This window comes from Nematostella vectensis, chromosome 3 (assembly GCF_932526225.1).
Source record: "Nematostella vectensis chromosome 3, jaNemVect1.1, whole genome shotgun sequence".
Lineage (NCBI taxonomy): Eukaryota > Metazoa > Cnidaria > Anthozoa > Actiniaria > Edwardsiidae > Nematostella > Nematostella vectensis.
Window position 1 is genome coordinate 630,411 of NC_064036.1, and position 17,473 is coordinate 647,883.

At 41.0% G+C, this 17,473-nt stretch overlaps 3 protein-coding genes and 1 non-coding gene across 5 annotated transcripts; 3 read left to right on the forward strand and 1 right to left on the reverse strand.

Annotated features, from left to right (window-relative positions):
- Window positions 1–6: 6 nt before the first annotated feature.
- Window positions 7–6,960, reverse strand: LOC5501944 (deubiquitinating protein VCPIP1). The gene is made up of 8 exons (XM_032370215.2): window positions 5,188–6,960; window positions 4,643–4,821; window positions 4,348–4,565; window positions 3,606–3,874; window positions 2,823–3,276; window positions 2,441–2,637; window positions 1,635–1,904; window positions 7–981 (listed from the first exon to the last, which is right to left on the reverse strand). Exons 1-8 carry the CDS (start codon window positions 6,682–6,684, stop codon window positions 184–186), a joined length of 3,882 nt encoding a protein of 1,293 aa, XP_032226106.2. The 5' UTR covers window positions 6,685–6,960; the 3' UTR covers window positions 7–183.
- Window positions 6,961–6,989: 29 nt separating this feature from the next.
- Trnat-agu lies at window positions 6,990–7,062 on the forward strand. The gene has a single exon. It is a non-coding gene; the product is annotated as a tRNA-Thr (tRNA).
- Window positions 7,063–7,406: 344 nt separating this feature from the next.
- Window positions 7,407–11,718, forward strand: LOC5501939 (integrator complex subunit 12). The gene is made up of 4 exons (XM_001623126.3): window positions 7,407–7,580; window positions 8,181–8,606; window positions 10,631–10,846; window positions 11,447–11,718. Exons 1-4 carry the CDS (start codon window positions 7,428–7,430, stop codon window positions 11,684–11,686), a joined length of 1,035 nt encoding a protein of 344 aa, XP_001623176.3. The 5' UTR covers window positions 7,407–7,427; the 3' UTR covers window positions 11,687–11,718.
- LOC5517031 (testicular haploid expressed gene protein-like) lies at window positions 11,579–16,068 on the forward strand. Of its 2 annotated transcripts, none has more exons than XM_001637069.3 (2): window positions 11,579–11,718; window positions 15,400–16,068. In XM_001637069.3, exons 1-2 carry the CDS (start codon window positions 11,714–11,716, stop codon window positions 15,953–15,955), a joined length of 561 nt encoding a protein of 186 aa, XP_001637119.3. In that variant the 5' UTR covers window positions 11,579–11,713; the 3' UTR covers window positions 15,956–16,068. The 2 variants fall into 2 exon arrangements, with proteins under 2 accessions (XP_001637119.3, XP_048581158.1); XM_048725201.1 differs by lacking the exon at window positions 11,579–11,718 and adding an exon at window positions 13,172–13,398.
- The last annotated feature ends 1,405 nt before the right edge of the window (window positions 16,069–17,473 follow it).

Here is a 17,473-nt window from a genome sequence, read left to right on the forward strand (position 1 = left end):
TCCATGCAAGCAGTTCTACATCAGAGGTCCAAAATCCTTTGCTCTATACCTCTGGGAACGTCTTATACTACCAATAATCCACTACTCAATAACCAAGAAATGCATTATGGGTAGGATGATGCGGCTTCTTTATGAAGACTCGAGACAATTTGGAGCGACGAAATGAGAAAGGACTTCTCGACCTCATGTTTTAGACACCGAGGCGGTTGATTCCACTTCCATTTGAGCTGGTCCCAATTCGGAGGACAGAACCTCATCCTTAATAACAGGGGTGGCGAGGGTGGAGTCCTCATCCTTAATAACAGGGGTGGCGAGGGTGGAGTCCTCATCCTTATAAGGCACTTCCTTCATTGTCAAATCCGATGTAACCTCAGTTTTGCCGTCTGGATTCTTTTCTCCTGTGCTGGCTTCAAACACATCCATAACACCCCCCTTGGTAGCCTCGCTTGCTGTTACCTCTGACAGCGGGTGGTAGTGCAAATCCTCCCTATCCACCACCGACACCTCTGGCAGCTTGCAATCAATGTCCCTAGAGTATTTACCAGAACCCTCGGGGATTGGCCCTGAAGGTTCCTGATGCGCACCCGGTGCTTCAGTACACACTCCAAGGTCATGGTCAGAGCCCTGATAGTTTACTTGAGCAACAAACTTATTCTTGGAACTTTGAGTTTCACCCATGCCTTGATCTATCACCTGAGTCACTTCTTTCTCCAGAGACTCAGATACATCAGCAGAACAAACGCCTTCCTGATTACTTGAATCACCATTTCTGTCCGCTTCAGCACACGATTGAACCAGATTTTCCTTAGCCATGGTGTTGTCTGCGATGGGAACTCCTTGTTTTGTGCTCTCAACAGGGTGCAAGTTTTCTTGATGTAATGCCACAGGGGCGGCAGCAGAGGAAGAGCCAGCCGCCGTCGGAGGTCGCAAATTCCGAGGCAATGGGAACCCGCTACTTGGGTGACTTGGTTGGGCAAGAGGCTATAAAAGCAACCAAAGCCTCAATCATACCATGATATACTGTAATGTTGTAGCATATTCACAAGGTTTTGCTTTTATGCCCATCGTATACCAAAATTCAAATATAATACTTGTGCAAGTTAAGTTAAGTACAAAGAACTAGATTCAAAGAGTAAGGCATAGTTTAGAAGTCGTTCTTTTTATGTACGTTCCAAATGCAAATGTGCGAAGTCGATTGTTTCACCTGCATTTACATTTGGAACGGCACATGAAAAGAACGGCGTCTACACAAGGCCTATCCTCGTGTAGACCAGAAACAAATGAAATGAGTTTGTCTTAAGACTTATATAAGAGAACGTCTGAAAGCTGCGATGTTGTACATCGAAAGATGTCCTAAAAGGTGCGTTTTTGAGGCCTTGGCAAGTGCCAAAAGGTCGAACTATTCAGAGTCGAAAATCAATGGCACTAGCACAGCGAAAATGCTCGAGCACGAAAATCTGCGACGGCCTTATCACTACAGTAAAAAATACGACGGCTGCCTGACCTCAATTTGTTGGACGAGGCGTGGCGAATATAGATATCATATAGAAAAAAGTCAATAACATATGACCGTGTTTTGAAAGATGGAGTTCCCCAGCCCCCCTGCTAAGCGCTTAAAGTACAGGCAACCTTACCTCATCAACAAATGGTCTGGGAGCACCTTGGGAGGTCGAGGACAGCGACCGTCCCTCGCCGGAAAACGCGACGCGTTCATGTCTTGAGTCCTGGTGATGTACTGCACCACTGAAGGATGCCTCGCTGTTAAGGACATAACTTGGTCTTTGGTGCGATGAGGAGGCTTGGTGAGCCTGTGCAAGGGCCTCTGCCGTCAGTGGCTGGACAGGAAGGTGAATTTTGCCCAGGCAGAGTTCCAGACGATTGTGGTAATTGCTGTAGGCAAACACCTACGACAAGTCAAGAGAATTACAGTTGTAGCTAGTCATCCATGCTGTATGGAAATAACTACGACAGGACACGAAATAAAGCTAGAATTCGAGCTGCCATCAAACATCTAAGGCAACTAAGAAGTATTAAGGTTTTTGTATCTCCTATTAATAAGAAACTAACGCCGATAGTCTTTAAGGTAAATAACGACCATAGTCTTAAATACGAAACCGCGCTAAAGGGCCCATGGGCACGCGCCTTTTATACCGCAGGTCCTTCTTTAAAATTCTAATTATGTTTAATTTTTGCCTCTGAATTGTACGATATATAAGCAAATCGAATAAATGTATTTTCCCGCTTCGAGTTCCGTTACCACCGGCCATCTTTACTTCGGATTTGAATTCAAAAGGTGCCAATTGTGGGTGGTCCTTTTATAGCGCGGTTTCGTGTTTAAGGGCATTAGGTCATTCGTATATTTTTGGGTGTTGTGAGGGGGCGTTGTTCAAGAAGAAGGTTTATTTGAAGTTGGGCACAACAAGTATTTCAACGTCCATACCTTCCCTGGGAAGTGAGGTATAGTGAGGTGCTGGTCGTCCTTAAGATCCCCCAAGTCCTTCTTGACCATATCAAAGTAGAACCCGCCACTACTGAACAGGGCGGGGTTCTGGCAGGCAGCCTCCCATAGCTCGTTATTTATGGCTCCAGAGAGCGCATTCACTAGTGCAGATGCCAAGGCAGCTCTGCTAGTGTCAACTGCAAATACAGATACAACTGCTTTTGAAAGAAAGGAAGAGATATTTAAAAAGTCTTAATTGAGATAAAAAAAGTGCCCCAAAGCAAAAGCGAAGCTTTAAATGGATAAGTTATCAAGGGACTTTTTTAGAGTTTTCCTATAACCAATTTGTATTTTCTTCCCATCCGCATAAAATGTTACAAACCTTCCATCTGCTGCTCTTCTTGAACGGGCATTTTCAAGCCACGCCCATCAAGCTTATCAGCAATATCAGACGAAGTGAATGACACATCACTCTTCTCTTCATCTGCCATCTCAACATCCGGCTTTTGTTCAGGTTCTGGTTCTGGAGGAATAATGACTTCAACCATAACTCGATCCCCATGTTGTATCGGCACTGCCTCTCCTTCATTCCCCTCCTCAGGCGGGGACAGTGTGCGTGGCGGAAACCCATAGCGTATTTTCTGGTGCTCTGGCTGCACACCTAACTCCTTGTGGATGGCATCTTGCAGTTGCCTGTAGGTTGCATCCAAAGGGAGCGAAAGTGTGGCTTGGCCCCCCTTAGAGGATGATAGACGGATCTTCTTTTCTGTTCTGGGGGAGAGTGGTGGAGTCGATAGCTTTTTCTCTGGCACTGGGGAAGCCGCCTGCTTGTCTCTCTGAAAAGTCAAAGTCTTCCACTTTTAAAATCATTGAAAGGCCTTTAATTAACCCAGTGTTTCATCATTTTATTAAACGTATTGAATTTCTAAAAAATTATTAGAAAAAAGTAGCGATGCGTTTTTTGTCTTTGGTACTTTTCTTGTTTTGTTTTATTAGTTATCAAACCTCCAGCTACAATGTGCACCTTATGAACAGAATATAGAAACTTTAATATTATAAACAACTTCAACTTCACATTATACAGACTGTCTACTACGGACATTTAATTTTGGATATCAGCTTTTGAAGTAAAGATATAAATCATATGCCTTACATAACATCTCACCACTTGTTTAGGGGGAGGAGATCCTTTTTCAGGAGTCTTTTTCACAGTGGTTGAACCACTTTGCCTTTTCTGCATGACAGCAGCATGGTGTTCTGTCCGTGTTCTGATCAGCTTCTCCGCCTCACTCATGGTAAGCTCCTCCTTGTGAAAGGTCTTCTTCTTCTCTCCAGTGAGGATGATTTTTGATGGAACAAACTTGTCAACAGCAGCTCCTTCAGGTTTGGGTAATGAAGACACACTGGCGAGACCAGGTATATCAGGTCTTGCTCCTTCAAACAAAACATTTTATAATATTAATTTCAATTTCAATTTTGACTCATTCCCTCACCCTTTGCATTATCTATGCAAAAATGTAGAAATATAAGACGGGTGCTCAGGATTTCCTGAAAGGGGGGTGCAGTTATAGGTACCATAAGGAAAAAGCATAGGATTTCAACAACAAAGGATAGTATTTAAACAATTTCTTCAACAACAAATGACCCAATTTCTAGTGGCTAAGGGGTTGAATGCACACTCTACACCCCCCCTCCCCTAGTATGTATGAACATACTACCCTCATCTTTGGCTTATCAAATTTAATTGCTAAAAATTCTGAATATCCAAATACCCCACTGATTTTATGGCTGCTAAGATGACAAAATGGCAGCTAACAGGAGCCATTATAAGTTGAGTGAAATGAATACCAATAGTTGTACCTGGCACAAGAGGCAATGATTAAGATTCAACTTCTTGTCAAACAAACCTTTATTTTCACCCTCCTTCTTTGCTGTTTGTCGCAAAATAGTGTCCACCACTTTCTGCACAAGTCGTTCACTGCCAAACTCTCCTGGGAAATATTTCTGTACAAGTTTACTAGCAACAGCATACACATTGGAGTTCATAGACACATCTCTTTCATTCTGGAACCAATGTACTGTCTCCTTCACTGCCTTTCCGCCCCATTCTAGTGTTACTGGAATACTACAGCAAAAGAAAAACATTGATCACTTAATGCTGTAGTACAAATTGTATTAAAATAGTACTAAGTTTCAACTTACACCTCTGGTAAATTGTCATATTCCTTGCCATCCCAGAAATGCTTAAATCCGCACTTGCATGTACTTGCACCTTGGACAGGAGTGCTAGTCCTGTCTCCATTAATGTATACTGGAGATCCATCTCCTTTCACCGTCCTCAGGGGGCCCTTACACAGGGTGCAGGCAGACAGAAGCAAGCCCTGGATAAGGGAATCAGATATCACACCTACTTACTAAATATGTAAGGCTTCACACATTTAAAACAACCATGGCAGATGCAAAGAAGCAAGTGCCCAAGACTAGTTTTTGTAGCACCTAACATCATCCGGCACGGAGTTTTTCCCATGTTTGTGAGCTCCATTTCAATGTGTTGTAACCTGCAATGCCTAATGAGTATAATAAATAAACAAACACTTGTGAATAAAAATGAATCCAGGTTTTGTTCATGTGCCTCTAAACATTCACAAGTTTTACAGAGACCAAGATTAAGCCTTTATATTTTCCCCATGCAAAAAGAGCTGTTTGATTACAGAAGTGTACATTATTGTTAGAGTAACTCTTAGTACCTTGTGTTTCACAGGATGTAGAACATCACTTTGCTGATCATAAGAACATACAAGTTCTTGCTGAGGAAATGTATACATCTGTGCATCAATCAATCCACCAGGTGTCTGTGATGCTGCAGTGTACATATCTCCCCCAGGCCGCAACCATTCTTCATTTACTGGAGGCTTCTGTTCCAAAACAGCATGACATGAAAGGCACCTCTTCAAATGGCCATCTTTGATTGATTGCTGAGTTGACTCAATCACCATCTGTGGTGAAATCCCCACAAGCCCTGATGATTTATATAGAAACTGGTGGACATCTGTGATAAGAGAAGCTGTAACACTATGAATCTCAAGAAACTGCTCATCCATTGCGCTCATTAAACGTTGGATGTACTTTTCTGGTAAACAATGTTCACCACCAATGTTACAACAGTCATTTTCATCAAATTTGATATATGCATCTATGAGCTCATTTGGGAGTCCCCATGCTTTGGGGACAAGCCACCTTGGGCACTTAGGAATGGGCCTGCCACTCACACCTACAAGCGGGATGTAGTGGTTGTGACCAGCACTGCTCCAAGCTATGACAAGAGGAGGGTAAAGTTGGCCATTCTTAGATTTACACTCATGTACTGGAATCAATGCTGGCAAGAAAGTTGCAGAGTAGTCACCAATAGATTGCATACCAGATAGTTTATCTAGAAGAACTATTGGCCTATGTAACACATTGGCAAGGCCGAAAACATGGATATTTCTCATTCCTAATGATTGACCTTCAGGGGCCACGAAATTTGGACTTGCCTCCTTAATTATATCTCTCCACTCTGCCTCATCAATGAAATCCTTGAATAATGCCCTATACTTTGCCAAGTTTTGCTGAAAGTTAGAGCTAAGGTTAGTTCTTAGAGCATGCCAGAAGATCTCTCGACCAATCAGAGCCCGCGAAACAGCATGGACTAAACAGTGACCATCCCCATCCACGTGAATCGGCACCAACCTTTCTTCCATGTTATTTACTGATTTGATTGCTGTAAGTGTGTCTGCCAAATAAGTTACTGCTCCCGTCTTGTCCTTACCATAACCAACAGTTTCTAAGAATTCCGGCTCAATCACAAACGCGCGATCCCCAATATGCGAACAGTCGAAAGAGTCACCCTGATTCATGTCTTTCAAAAGTCTGGCTTTACCAGAGGTCCTTTCCATACCATACCTCGTCATCAAAGGAGCCAACAACTTGCAGTGATAATTGGAGTACCCTTTCACTTTAACGAGCTCTGCTTCTTTCTTGAATGAGCTTCTAGACAGCAGAGAGGATCGCAAAAGGCTTCGTAAAGCAACTTCTGGGTCAGTCACGAGTTCTACGTTGAGCAAACTGCTTTTGAGGTGGTGTTGTCCACATCTCGTACACTCGATGTTAGAACCCGCATACGATGGAAAATACAGCTTTGTACGACATTCAGGGTCCGGGCAAAAACCCGTAAACACCCTGAAAGCTTGGGGATTGCTTAACATGGAAGGAAATTTAGCTACAATCTGGGTAAACCATGTTATGATTTCCCATTTTACTTGGTTATGCGCAAGCGTGGTGGGTTCCAGGAACTCGCTCCCAGGCTTCGGTACAATGTTTTACGTTGTGCCATAACGAATGTCTTTTTACGTGTATTATTCCTTTGCGTAATTTTAAGACTTCGAAAAGACATGCGTAAAAACGATTGAAAGTTGTTTGTTGTGATGAAGATGAACTTTAGTGGAAGAGTAGCTTAGCTGGATAAAGTTTAGGAATATGATCAATTATGTACTCTCCTCGAATCAAGCGAGCCCTTATAGCTCAGTGGTTAGAGCACTGGTCTAGTAAACCAGGGGTCGAGAGTTCGAGTCTCTCTAAGGGCTAGAATACAAATCTTTTTTTCCCCCTATTTCCCATATGCATTTGTGAATGCCCCCTTTTATGGAGATGTCTCATTGAATGAAACACGGTTTGGAATAAAAAAATACGGGTAAATGGATTAATTACAACATAATTTTGTGTGGTACTTGAATTTTGTGTGAACACCTCGAGGCCTACCTCCCTCCTTTATCCAAAGATCTCTTCACATATGAAATAAAAAGAAAAACAAGTTTTGCGTTAAGTTTGTGTCATGTTTGGGTAAACCCACTTATTAACCCATCTGTTTTTACCCTTTATTCGTTTTACTGTCTTGAGGGCTGTGGTGACTCATTCGATAGTAGCCTGGCACTAGTGTTTTCTTTCCAAGATGGCGACGACCAGTGCTGCCGAGTTAGACCCTGTCTTTTTGAAAGCGATAAGACTGCTTCATTCACGACACCCAGATTCTACAGAACAGCTACGAATGCTAAGAGATGAAGCCATCAGACAGCAAAACCAGCCAATCCCCCAGACAACTAGGGTAGGGCGTATTTTATAGAATCCAGCGGTCAGTTTTAAATATAAGAAGTTGATAAAAACCTGATCTTAATCGATAATAATCAATATGATTGAGTACTCTTGGGCTGTGAGTGTCAATTATTATCAATTTCTAATATCAATCAATAATAATCAACTGATTAATATTGATTAATTCTATTAGTTTTCGATGTTCGATTTTTATCTGTTGGTAGGGCCGGGATAAATCCGATGGTTGATGAAGATTGATAAAAATTAACAGTCTACCCTAATCTATATTGACCACCTTCGATAATTTTAATAGGCAATTGATGCCACGAAAATCTGTGATGTTAGATTGATTGTTGTTTATTGGAGTCAATTGAGATTTAACGATTTGCATTGATTGGTCCATGTTTTTGTAGCACCTAACATCATCCGGCATGGAGTTTTTCCCATGTTTGTGAGCTCCTTTTTAGTTAATAATGGTGGATTTTGAAATGTTCTTATGTTAAGCTCATTAAAAAAACTACATACAGAAAGATAAAATAAAATTGTAAATACAATAGCTCCTTTAAACTTATATTTATGGGTTATGTATAGCTTTTGTTTTTTTTTTCTGTAGGAAAAAAGTAAGGAATCAAAGCCATTACCTTCAGAAAGACGACAAAATGTGATCATCACACCTGTCACAGAGGCAGTACCTATTCAAAGAGAACCCAAATCTCAAGCCATTGAAGTAACAGCCTCTGTTGTCACCAGTAGCAACACTTTCTCAGATGCTGGAAGCATTGAGACAGTTGAGGAGCTTGCCTCTTCAGTTGTAGAAACTGTAGAAGAAATGAGTTCAGCATCACTCATCGGTGCTAGTGCTCCCAAGAAAGCAAAGCTACAAATCAGTGTGGAGAAAGTCCTTGATGGGGAAGCTATACCAGTTGAAGATCTAGCCATTGATTTGGGGGTTTCATGTTCCGTATGTGATCACAGTGAGAACAAGATGACTGGAAACAAACTTGTGGAATGCCATGAGTGCCATTCACATTATCACCAGGTACTGTAATATGCTTTGTTTCATGAATGCTGTCATAAAACTACTCCTTTGCTCATTGCCTAAAAGATATAAAATATGGTTGATGCGGTTTACTGCCTCACCCTTGTTAAAGATACAAAATATGGTTGATGGGGCTTACTGCCTCATCCTTGTTAAAGATACAAAATACAGTTGATGTGGCTTACTGCCTTATCCTTGTTAAAGATACAAAATATGGTTGATGCGGTTTACTGCCTCATCCTTGTTAAAGATACAAAATATGGTTGATTTGGCTTACTGCCTCATCCTTGTTAAAGATGCAAAATATGGTTGATGCAGCTTACTGCCTCATCCTTGTTAAAGATACAAAATATGGTTGATTTGGCTTACTGCCTCATCCTTGTTAAAGATGCAAAATATGGTTGATGCATGTTACTGCCTCACCCTTGTTAAAGATACAAAATATGGTTGATGCGGTTTACTGCCTCATCCTTGTTAAAGATACAAAATATGGTTGATGCGGCTTACTGCCTCATCCTTGTTAAAGATATAAAATATGGTTGATGCGGTTTACTGACTCATCCTTGTTAAAGGTACAAAATATGGTTTATGCGGCTTACTGCCTCATCCTTGTTAAAGATACAAAATATGGTTGATGCAGCTTACCGCCTCATCCTTGTTAAAGATACAAAATATGGTTGATGCGGCTTACTGCCTTATCCTTGTTAAAGATAAAAAATATGGTTGATGCGGTTTACTGCCTCATCCTTGTTGAATATATAAAATATGGTTGATGTGGCTTACTGCCTCATCCTTGTTAAAGAAAAGGAAGGCTTAACCTTCCCCAATATGATTTCTTAAGTGACCAAAAAATCCCTTCGCAAGACTTCCTGATGCATTAGACAACAAAACTGTTAGAAGAGCTGTAGTCCATGAGATCTTAATCAAGGATGATGTCCATTTATTCTTTTATGTTTACTGTATTTTTCATCTTTAAGTAGGGCTAAAGGTAAACTTGACATATGTGTACAGGGCTTCTGGAATTACACGAAAAAAAAACTCTTTTCTTTGCTAAATTATGCGCTAAATTACGTGGAAAATCAATCATTACGCGCTAGATTACGCGGGATTTTGCAACACATTTTTCTTTAAAAATCAAAATTTTGCAGGATTCTTTACTGAATTAAGCGCTAAATTACACGGAATATCAACTGTTACGCCCAAACTACATTTTGTACTGAAGGAAAGCACGAAATAACTTGAAAAGGTTTATTTTTTGTTCGAAAATATCTTAGTCGAGTTTTCATTAATCCTAGCCTCCAGCCAATTAAAAAAGGTATTTCATTATTAGTCCTAGGCCTTCGCGGTTTAGCAAAGAACGCCTAGTCATTTTATTAGTTTTTGAAATTCAGTTTGAAATATCGCACTCTTACGAAAAATATCTGTCTTTTTTTACGAGAAATAGAGGTAAGAACCCTAAAAGAACACATCAGCTGTGCACTTGAATGTTTTGTCTTACAAAATTTAGCCAAATTACGCGGGATTACGCGGAAATTTGTGGATTACTCGGATTACGTGGAGAAAGCCAAATTACGCGCTTCTGCACAAGCGCGTAATTCCAGAAGCCCTATGTATAGCTAAGGAAGATGTCCATTTATTCTTTAATGTTTGCTGTATTTTTCAGTTAAAGGTACTCTGGACATATGTATGGCTAAGGGTCGGGCAGGTGCCACTCCCCTTGTCTGCCAATAAGTGGGCTATTCTATTTATAAAGAAACCCCTGGATTCTTCACCCTTTGGATTGATAATGCCCAGGATTTACTAAGAGGGGTGTGTGTACAATTTTAGGTATCATATCGAAAAAGGATAATATATATTGACAATTCTTCAATAGGAAATAACTCACTTTCAAAGAGAGAATGGGGGTATGCACAGGCCTCTTCTGCACCTGACAAATCCCTTGCTGCCACACCCTGTTCACCACCTGCCAAGTGGGTCCCATCAAGGTATAACATCTTTTGAGCTGTAACAATTTTTCTGCACAGAAATGCCATGAGCCACGGGTGTCAGATGAGGATGCAAATGACCTGAGGCTAGTTTGGTACTGTACTCTGTGCATCAAGAAGATGCGAGAAGCAACTAGTAGCACTACTGCATTAAAGAACAGGCAATCAGATGCCCTACCCTCAAACAGTCGCACGTTTGCAGCAGCCCGACCCTCTCAGTCTTTCAGACGTCCAGCACCATCGACTGAAACCAAGGTTGGTAGAGCAGTGTTCTCAGCTGCTTCCATGTGTTCCTCATAAATCCGACTATTTATCTTACTGTATGTGCTAATCTATGCAGGCCAAAAGCCAGGATATTGAGTGGGGGATTTGTTTTGCCACTTAGGAGACTGACACTGTTTCTAAATTCTTTTTCCTTTTGAGTGGACTTTCCTGACAAGTGGGGTATTTTTTCTGAACATGCCCCCAGTGCCCCATCCCCTGCTACGGCCCTGCAAGCAGAATTATTAAATCAATGTAATGGAATTATTAAATCAATGTAATGGAATTATTAAAACAATGTTATGGAATTATTAAATCAGTGTAATGGAATTATTAAAACCATGTTATGGAATTATTAAAACAATGATGGAATTATTAAAACAATGTTATGGAATTATTAAAACAATGTTATAGAATTACTAAAACAATGTTATGGAATTATAAAAAAAAGCAGGATAGTTTGTTATGTCCTTTAAATGGGTGGCTCTATGAAGTAAAGCTTCTGTTAATTAAGCCATTATAAACTAGAAAAGATTTACATTATAAAGTTGATAGATTTGAATTTTATTTTTTTCTATTCTCATTCTATTTAAGTCCTTTGCACCACCTACTACAGCTCAGTCATTTGCTATCCCCGGTCTGTCAAATGCTGCCAGTACAAGCAAGCAACCGATCTCAGGGGGAGTGGGTGGGACCTCAAGCGCGACCTCAAGTGGGGCCTCCACTGGACAGAAGTCATCCATGCAGTCAGCCATGAAACGCCTGCAAATGGTGAAGAAGAAAGCTGCACAAAAGATCCTTAATCATCAGCAAATACGAGTCCCAAGGAGATAAATAGCAACATTCCCAAGAAGCAGAGAAATGGAGTAAGTACGCAGCTGCTTTGTTCCCTATTATCTTTGTTCTTCAAAGGAGCTCTTTTGTCGCTATTCTTCTCATTCTTTGTGTCGAGGTGCGGGTATTGTCCATTTGCCCATTCAAATTGAAATGGGTGTAGGTGAGAATTTTACTGACTATTGGGTCATGAGGGGGAGGGGGCAGGGGAGGGGCAGGGGGGGGGTAGCAGAGGGGCAGGATGAGGGGAGGGGCAGGGGAGGGGCAGCAGAGGGGCAGGGGAGGGGCAGCAGGGGGTCAGGGGAGGGGCAGCAGAGGGGCATGGGAGGGGCAGGGCAGGGGCAGCAGAGGGGGAGGGGCAGGGGAGGGGGGCAGGGGGAGGGGCAGCAGAGGGGCAGGGGAGGGGGCAGAAGAGAACAGTACACTAGGATGATCAAAGTTGCTGTATGCATATTTATAAATGTAAGGGGTCTTATATGCATTATGCTGCCAGACAGCTCACGTGACCCTTTGATAATGATGTCAAGCAGACACTTTCGAGACTTAAAGCAAAAAAAAAACGGCTTTAGTGTCAGCATATATCCATCATTTCTAGCATAGCGCTTTAAATGACGCACATTTCGACTACAACTATTCTTTTTCTCAGAGTTCCGTATTGTATAACCCCAGAAAAGGTCCACTTTACTTAGATAGTTAGGAAATAAAGACATTTTTTATTGAGGGGTATACCCAATATCAATACAGATAATATACATTTGGCTCTCGGATCGAAAAAGAATGTTGCCATTAATACTTGATACAGCAGTGGATACATGTGCTGTTCGCGTGGCTTCAACTGACCATATTTACCAGGTGAGAGCCTTGGCACTCTGAGCCCTTTTCGACCCTCAGGCATATTATTCGAGGGAGAAGCTTATTTAAAAGGAAAAAATTAAGACAAAAGCCCGAAGTATGTTTGTTGCTGTAATATCACTTTTAGGGCGCGTTCTTTCAAGTCGCGATTCCGGAATAAGAATGATTAGAATAGAAAAAGCTAGCGTTCGTTTATCCCGCGTTCCCATTCCGGAATAAATGAAGGCCATTCTGCCACCTGTAGCAAAATGACTGGAACGCCATTCTGAACATTCTCTACAAACCATTCCAATTCCAGAATGATAGGAAAAATACGCGCCCTTGTACTACAACAGCTTTTTTTCTATATCATTATTTCAACTTGCACAAAGCACAATTCAGCCAAATTACAGGGAAATTTGTGGTTTATAATCAGAATTTCGCCTGACAATCACTGTTCCTACCGCCCTTGTTCAAAGGGGCTCTTATTCGAGTAAATACAGTATTCCTCTTTGACGGGAATTACAATTGAACAATACTTGCTGTTGCGCAACTTGCTGTTGCGCGAATGTTTTCTCTGGGTATCCTGTGGAATGCCCCACTTATCATGCAACAAGCGTTTCCATAGTAACCTCTATCATTCTATCGCACGCGCGCGTTCGTATTCTAGCAAGAGATTGCGGAGAATCCAAGAATTCAAATCCCTTTATGGAGGACGTGGTGCTAATATCCCACGCTAGACATGGCTACCAGTTCGATATCCAAAAAAGACATGGCTACCAGTTCGATATCCAAAAAAGACATGCACCAGTGTCTAGTATATGCGAGTTGGGCACCAATAGACGCACTACATTAGACCATATCAAGATTCCTGCGTATAAGTAAGTGCGCCAATTCAAAGTCACGTCACTTCGGACATAAATAACAAAAAAAATCAATTTATTGATGGTGTTTATTGGTCAGCTAGGAAAGTCGGTTCTTGGTTTCTCTTTCTTTCTGGTTTCCTGTTCTGCACTAGATTTCATCTTTATTACGGCAAACAATTGTAATTCATACAGTAAGCTTAAGTCGCACTTGTTTGTTTTTGATGCTCGACTTATTTTCCCTGCTTTAGATAGCGTTCACCTGATGTGTGAAAGAGCTTTTAATCGGGTATATGGAAAAAATACGTATCTTATATACGTAAAAAAGCATCTCAATACTTTTATTGTCGCTAATTCCAGGAACTATGGTAGGTTTGTACTCCAGACATGAAAAAAATAATGACAGCAATAAATTTCCAACTTTTATACTTTTCTTTATTTATCTACAATCCCAGATTCGTTAGCTAAGTTCAAGGACAGTTTATTATTAAAAGTCCAAACCAATTAATAATACCTATTGATATATATATACATGAAAAGATATATTTATTTTATTTAACATTTCCATTAACAATTAACATATTTTTTACTAGTTTCTGATCTTTGGGGTGCATGCCATGAATGCATGGAGCGGCTGCCAAACTAGCGGGAGTTGGCTCAAGGGTGAGGCAAAGATTCTTTGTTTCGCGCTTGGGTTGATTCTTGTTGGTTGGCTGTTTCATGCATTTATGGCATTCACTCTATTGATGATAATGAACAGTTATTTAATTTTATCAAATATCTAATTTTAATAATTTTCAAGTAATATATATTTATGCTTCATTTTCAATTTAACCTAAATTATTTTTCCGATGGCCGATAATTATTATTATTATATTTTTCTTTTGTATTTACATATTGTATTTTCTTTTTCAACTCCTAGTATAGTCTTAACTGTTTTTTAGGAGTATAACTATTAAAGGATTAAAGGACCCCCGTCCAATATTTAATCTACTTTTTCCGTTAACACGCTTTAATCGGCGTTGTTTATCTGTTTGTTTGGAAGTAATTTCAGCGTCATTTGCTTCTATAACATGTCTACGTAATGTTCTGCAAGCGTCTTGGCGTGCATGTATCTGCCTTATGTCTCTATTGCATTACTAAATTCACTGGCATCACACAATGAACTAAATTTACTGACGTTGGAAATAAGTCGTGTCGAGTTGGCTTCGTTTGGTGCCTAGCCCTAGCAGTATGTCCGTCTCTCATGGTGGCTTTGTTTCTTATGATGCTTGCTATTGTTGTCAATAACAATACGAAAGGTCTTTACTCTGTTCCGCGTGGATTAGCTTTGTTCTAATGTATGCGAAAAGACGATACAGCCTTTCGTGTTAGCACGGACGTGATCACCATGTTAATCGATCTGTTCAAACACAATCATAGACGGAAAAGCCCTCTGTGGAGGGGGAGCGAGCGACGCCTCCTAAAAACGCCTGCGAGGGAGGCTAGCACATCCGTACCGAGAGGAACGGGAAAGTAGCTTGTTAAGTTGGGGGTCATATCATGTTTGTGCACCCTATATGCAATCCAAAAAATGACGCCAATAGCGGTGAGTTTTGAAACTAAGAAATGGTGAACAGCAGATGTAGATCAATGCTTGAAACTAAGAAATGGTGAACAGCAGATGTAGATCAATGCTTGAAACTAAGAAATGGTGAACAGCAGATGTAGATTAATGCTTGAAACTAAGAAATGGTGAACAGCAGATGAAGATCAATGCTTGAAACTAAGATATGGTGAACAGCAGATGAAGATCATTGCTTGAAACTAAGACATGGTGAACAGCAGATGTAGATCAATGCTTGAAACTAAGAAACTAACAAGCTCCTGATCAGGGCCCATTTTTTAAAAACTGATCAGACACCATTTTTTTAAGTGCTTAAATCCCACTCATCGACTCTTTTCCCTCAGAATGTATTGATTTTTAAATCAATTAAAATTAAAATTCTTAAAATTAAAATTCTTCTTTGCTGTCCACAGAAAACAGCATAACGTATTCAAGGACTTCACCATCGGCCGTTCGTCGCCCGTATGGGTAGTAAGCAGAGGGGCTCTACAATTCAAAGGCTCTGATAGGCTTGCGCGCCTCTCTCAGCCCAAGCGGCTTCATCCTCTGTACCAACCATGTCGAAGCGTTGAGACCGTGGTGACGCCCTCCGCTAAAAAGGCAGACTGCAATGCGCACATCGAAGTCTTGTCGGAACCCAAGAGACGCAGCGAGATTCGCGAGAGGGAGTGGACAATCAAGAAGTCATCGCTTAAAGCGCATGCTTCTGAACGAGTACTGGAGCTGTCACACGCTAAAGGGCAGCCTCATGGCTTTATACCGGATAATTTCGAGTCGTGGAGAGTTAGCAAGGCGGCACAGAGCTCCAAGCCGTCATCAAGAGTCGAAGAACTCGCCAAGCCTATTGTACGCCAAGTAGCTTATAACCTTCCGAAAGATGACGCGTTTAGTGTGAGCAAAGCTGCTCAGAGAGCTCGCTGCACGAATCGAATCTCGGATCTCTCGCAGCCGATTTATCGAGGACGGTAATGCCAAAATGAGATGATTAATTGCTTGATTAGCTTGTAGATGAAAAATCTTCTAAGTATTGTTACATTGTATAAGATCTACTGGAAAGTTAAATAGAACGATGATATTGTGTATTATTTGTCTCTATAAGCGTTTTTATGCGCCCTTGCTCGTCCGGGTAGGCTCTAAGTTGGGAACTTTTAATAAGTGACATAGTATAACCCAGGGGCGTGTCTACAGAAAAACGCAGGGTGGGGTCCAGAGTAGTTATTCACTTACCACGGATAAATTAAGTTCAAATTAGCATCATTTGCTCTGGTAGTAGGACACTAAATCCATCTATAATTGTTTTTAACCAAACACATATACATAAAATAAACCGCCTTCTTAACTACCCACAAAGGGGTCAACCGGAGTCAAACGCATCTGACCACGTGAGTAGGGTGGGGTCCAAACCCCTCCCCCTCTGCACACATGCCACTCCTATACTGGCCTTAACTTCCAGCACAACAGATGTCCTCGATAGCGAAGGGGGGGTGTATGTCCTTTTGGGGGGGGACCCTTGTAACTCAGTCATTGAAGAAAAACACTTCCAGTTATCCAAGCAGAAATAACTAAAAAGAAAACTATAGTAATCAGTGTTCTGTAAACCTGTAAGTAAAGTCTTTCCAGAGTTTCCAGAGTTTTGTTTTCAGCTTTACTTTTGTGAATTAAACACATTGACCCCTCAACCGGCCTGTACCTGCTTTGGGAAGTACCCACAACCCAAAAAATTCATAAATGCAAACTAAACACAACAAGATGAAGATACTCAGGCATCAGTCTAACGGATAAATGGTCTTGAAGATATGCATCCAACCAAGGTGTTGGCAACTACTCTTAAGCAAAATAATAGCACAGGTTCTTTGAAAAATTTCAAATCGAACAAGGAAAGAAAAGCAGAATCACCCCTCAATAAAACGCTCAAAATACAACACAAGGGAGAGAGATCAGCAAACACAGCTCAAGACACAAATAGATACCTTTATTCTGATCCTCCAGGTTCATTTCCATGGCCTCAAAACACAATGTCCACTCCTTGAAGGCTTATAAAACCACGAAGATGCCTTTACGGATTGAAAAGTATTCTGGGAGATCCAGGGAAAAATTCACGAGGGGAGGGCCAGTCAACACTCCTCTCCCCAAAGTCAGATGGTTTTTTATAAGTCTTTTCACCCTGAAGCCAAACAAATAAATTCCAGGTCATACAGACCCAGAATAGCAGTGTAAACAATTTTTCAATCAATTTGGTTTCAGAAAAGACAGCATTTCAGAGAGCTGTGGTGATTCATTAGAAAATTATTTTCTCATTCAGGCAAAGCCAAACAAGAAAAAATTATCATGAATCCACCTTTGCTTGCAAATATCCATAGGCAAAGCACTCAATCATGCCCCAAAAGACTTCATGATGTCCTGAGACACTCTTTTAATATGCTCATAGCTGTATTTTTGATGAAAAATACAAGCAAACATCAACTTGTACTGGCTTCAGCACAACGA

Coding starts and splice junctions, on each gene's coding strand:
- LOC5501944 (XM_032370215.2), bottom strand. CDS start 6,684: ATGTTAAGCAATCCCCAAGCTTTCAGGGTGTTTACGGGTTTTTGCCCG. Junction 4,822..5,187: donor TACATCCTGTGAAACACAAG/GTACTAAGAGTT, acceptor TCCCTTATCCAG/GGCTTGCTTCTGTCTGCCTG. Junction 3,277..3,605: donor CTCCTCCCCCTAAACAAGTG/GTGAGATGTTAT, acceptor TTGACTTTTCAG/AGAGACAAGCAGGCGGCTTC.
- LOC5501939 (XM_001623126.3), top strand. CDS start 7,428: ATGGCGACGACCAGTGCTGCCGAGTTAGACCCTGTCTTTTTGAAAGCG. Junction 7,581..8,180: donor CAATCCCCCAGACAACTAGG/GTAGGGCGTATT, acceptor TTTTTTCTGTAG/GAAAAAAGTAAGGAATCAAA. Junction 10,847..11,446: donor CACCATCGACTGAAACCAAG/GTTGGTAGAGCA, acceptor ATTCTATTTAAG/TCCTTTGCACCACCTACTAC.
- LOC5517031 (XM_048725201.1), top strand. CDS start 13,226: ATGGAGGACGTGGTGCTAATATCCCACGCTAGACATGGCTACCAGTTC. Junction 13,399..15,399: donor ATCAAGATTCCTGCGTATAA/GTAAGTGCGCCA, acceptor TGCTGTCCACAG/AAAACAGCATAACGTATTCA.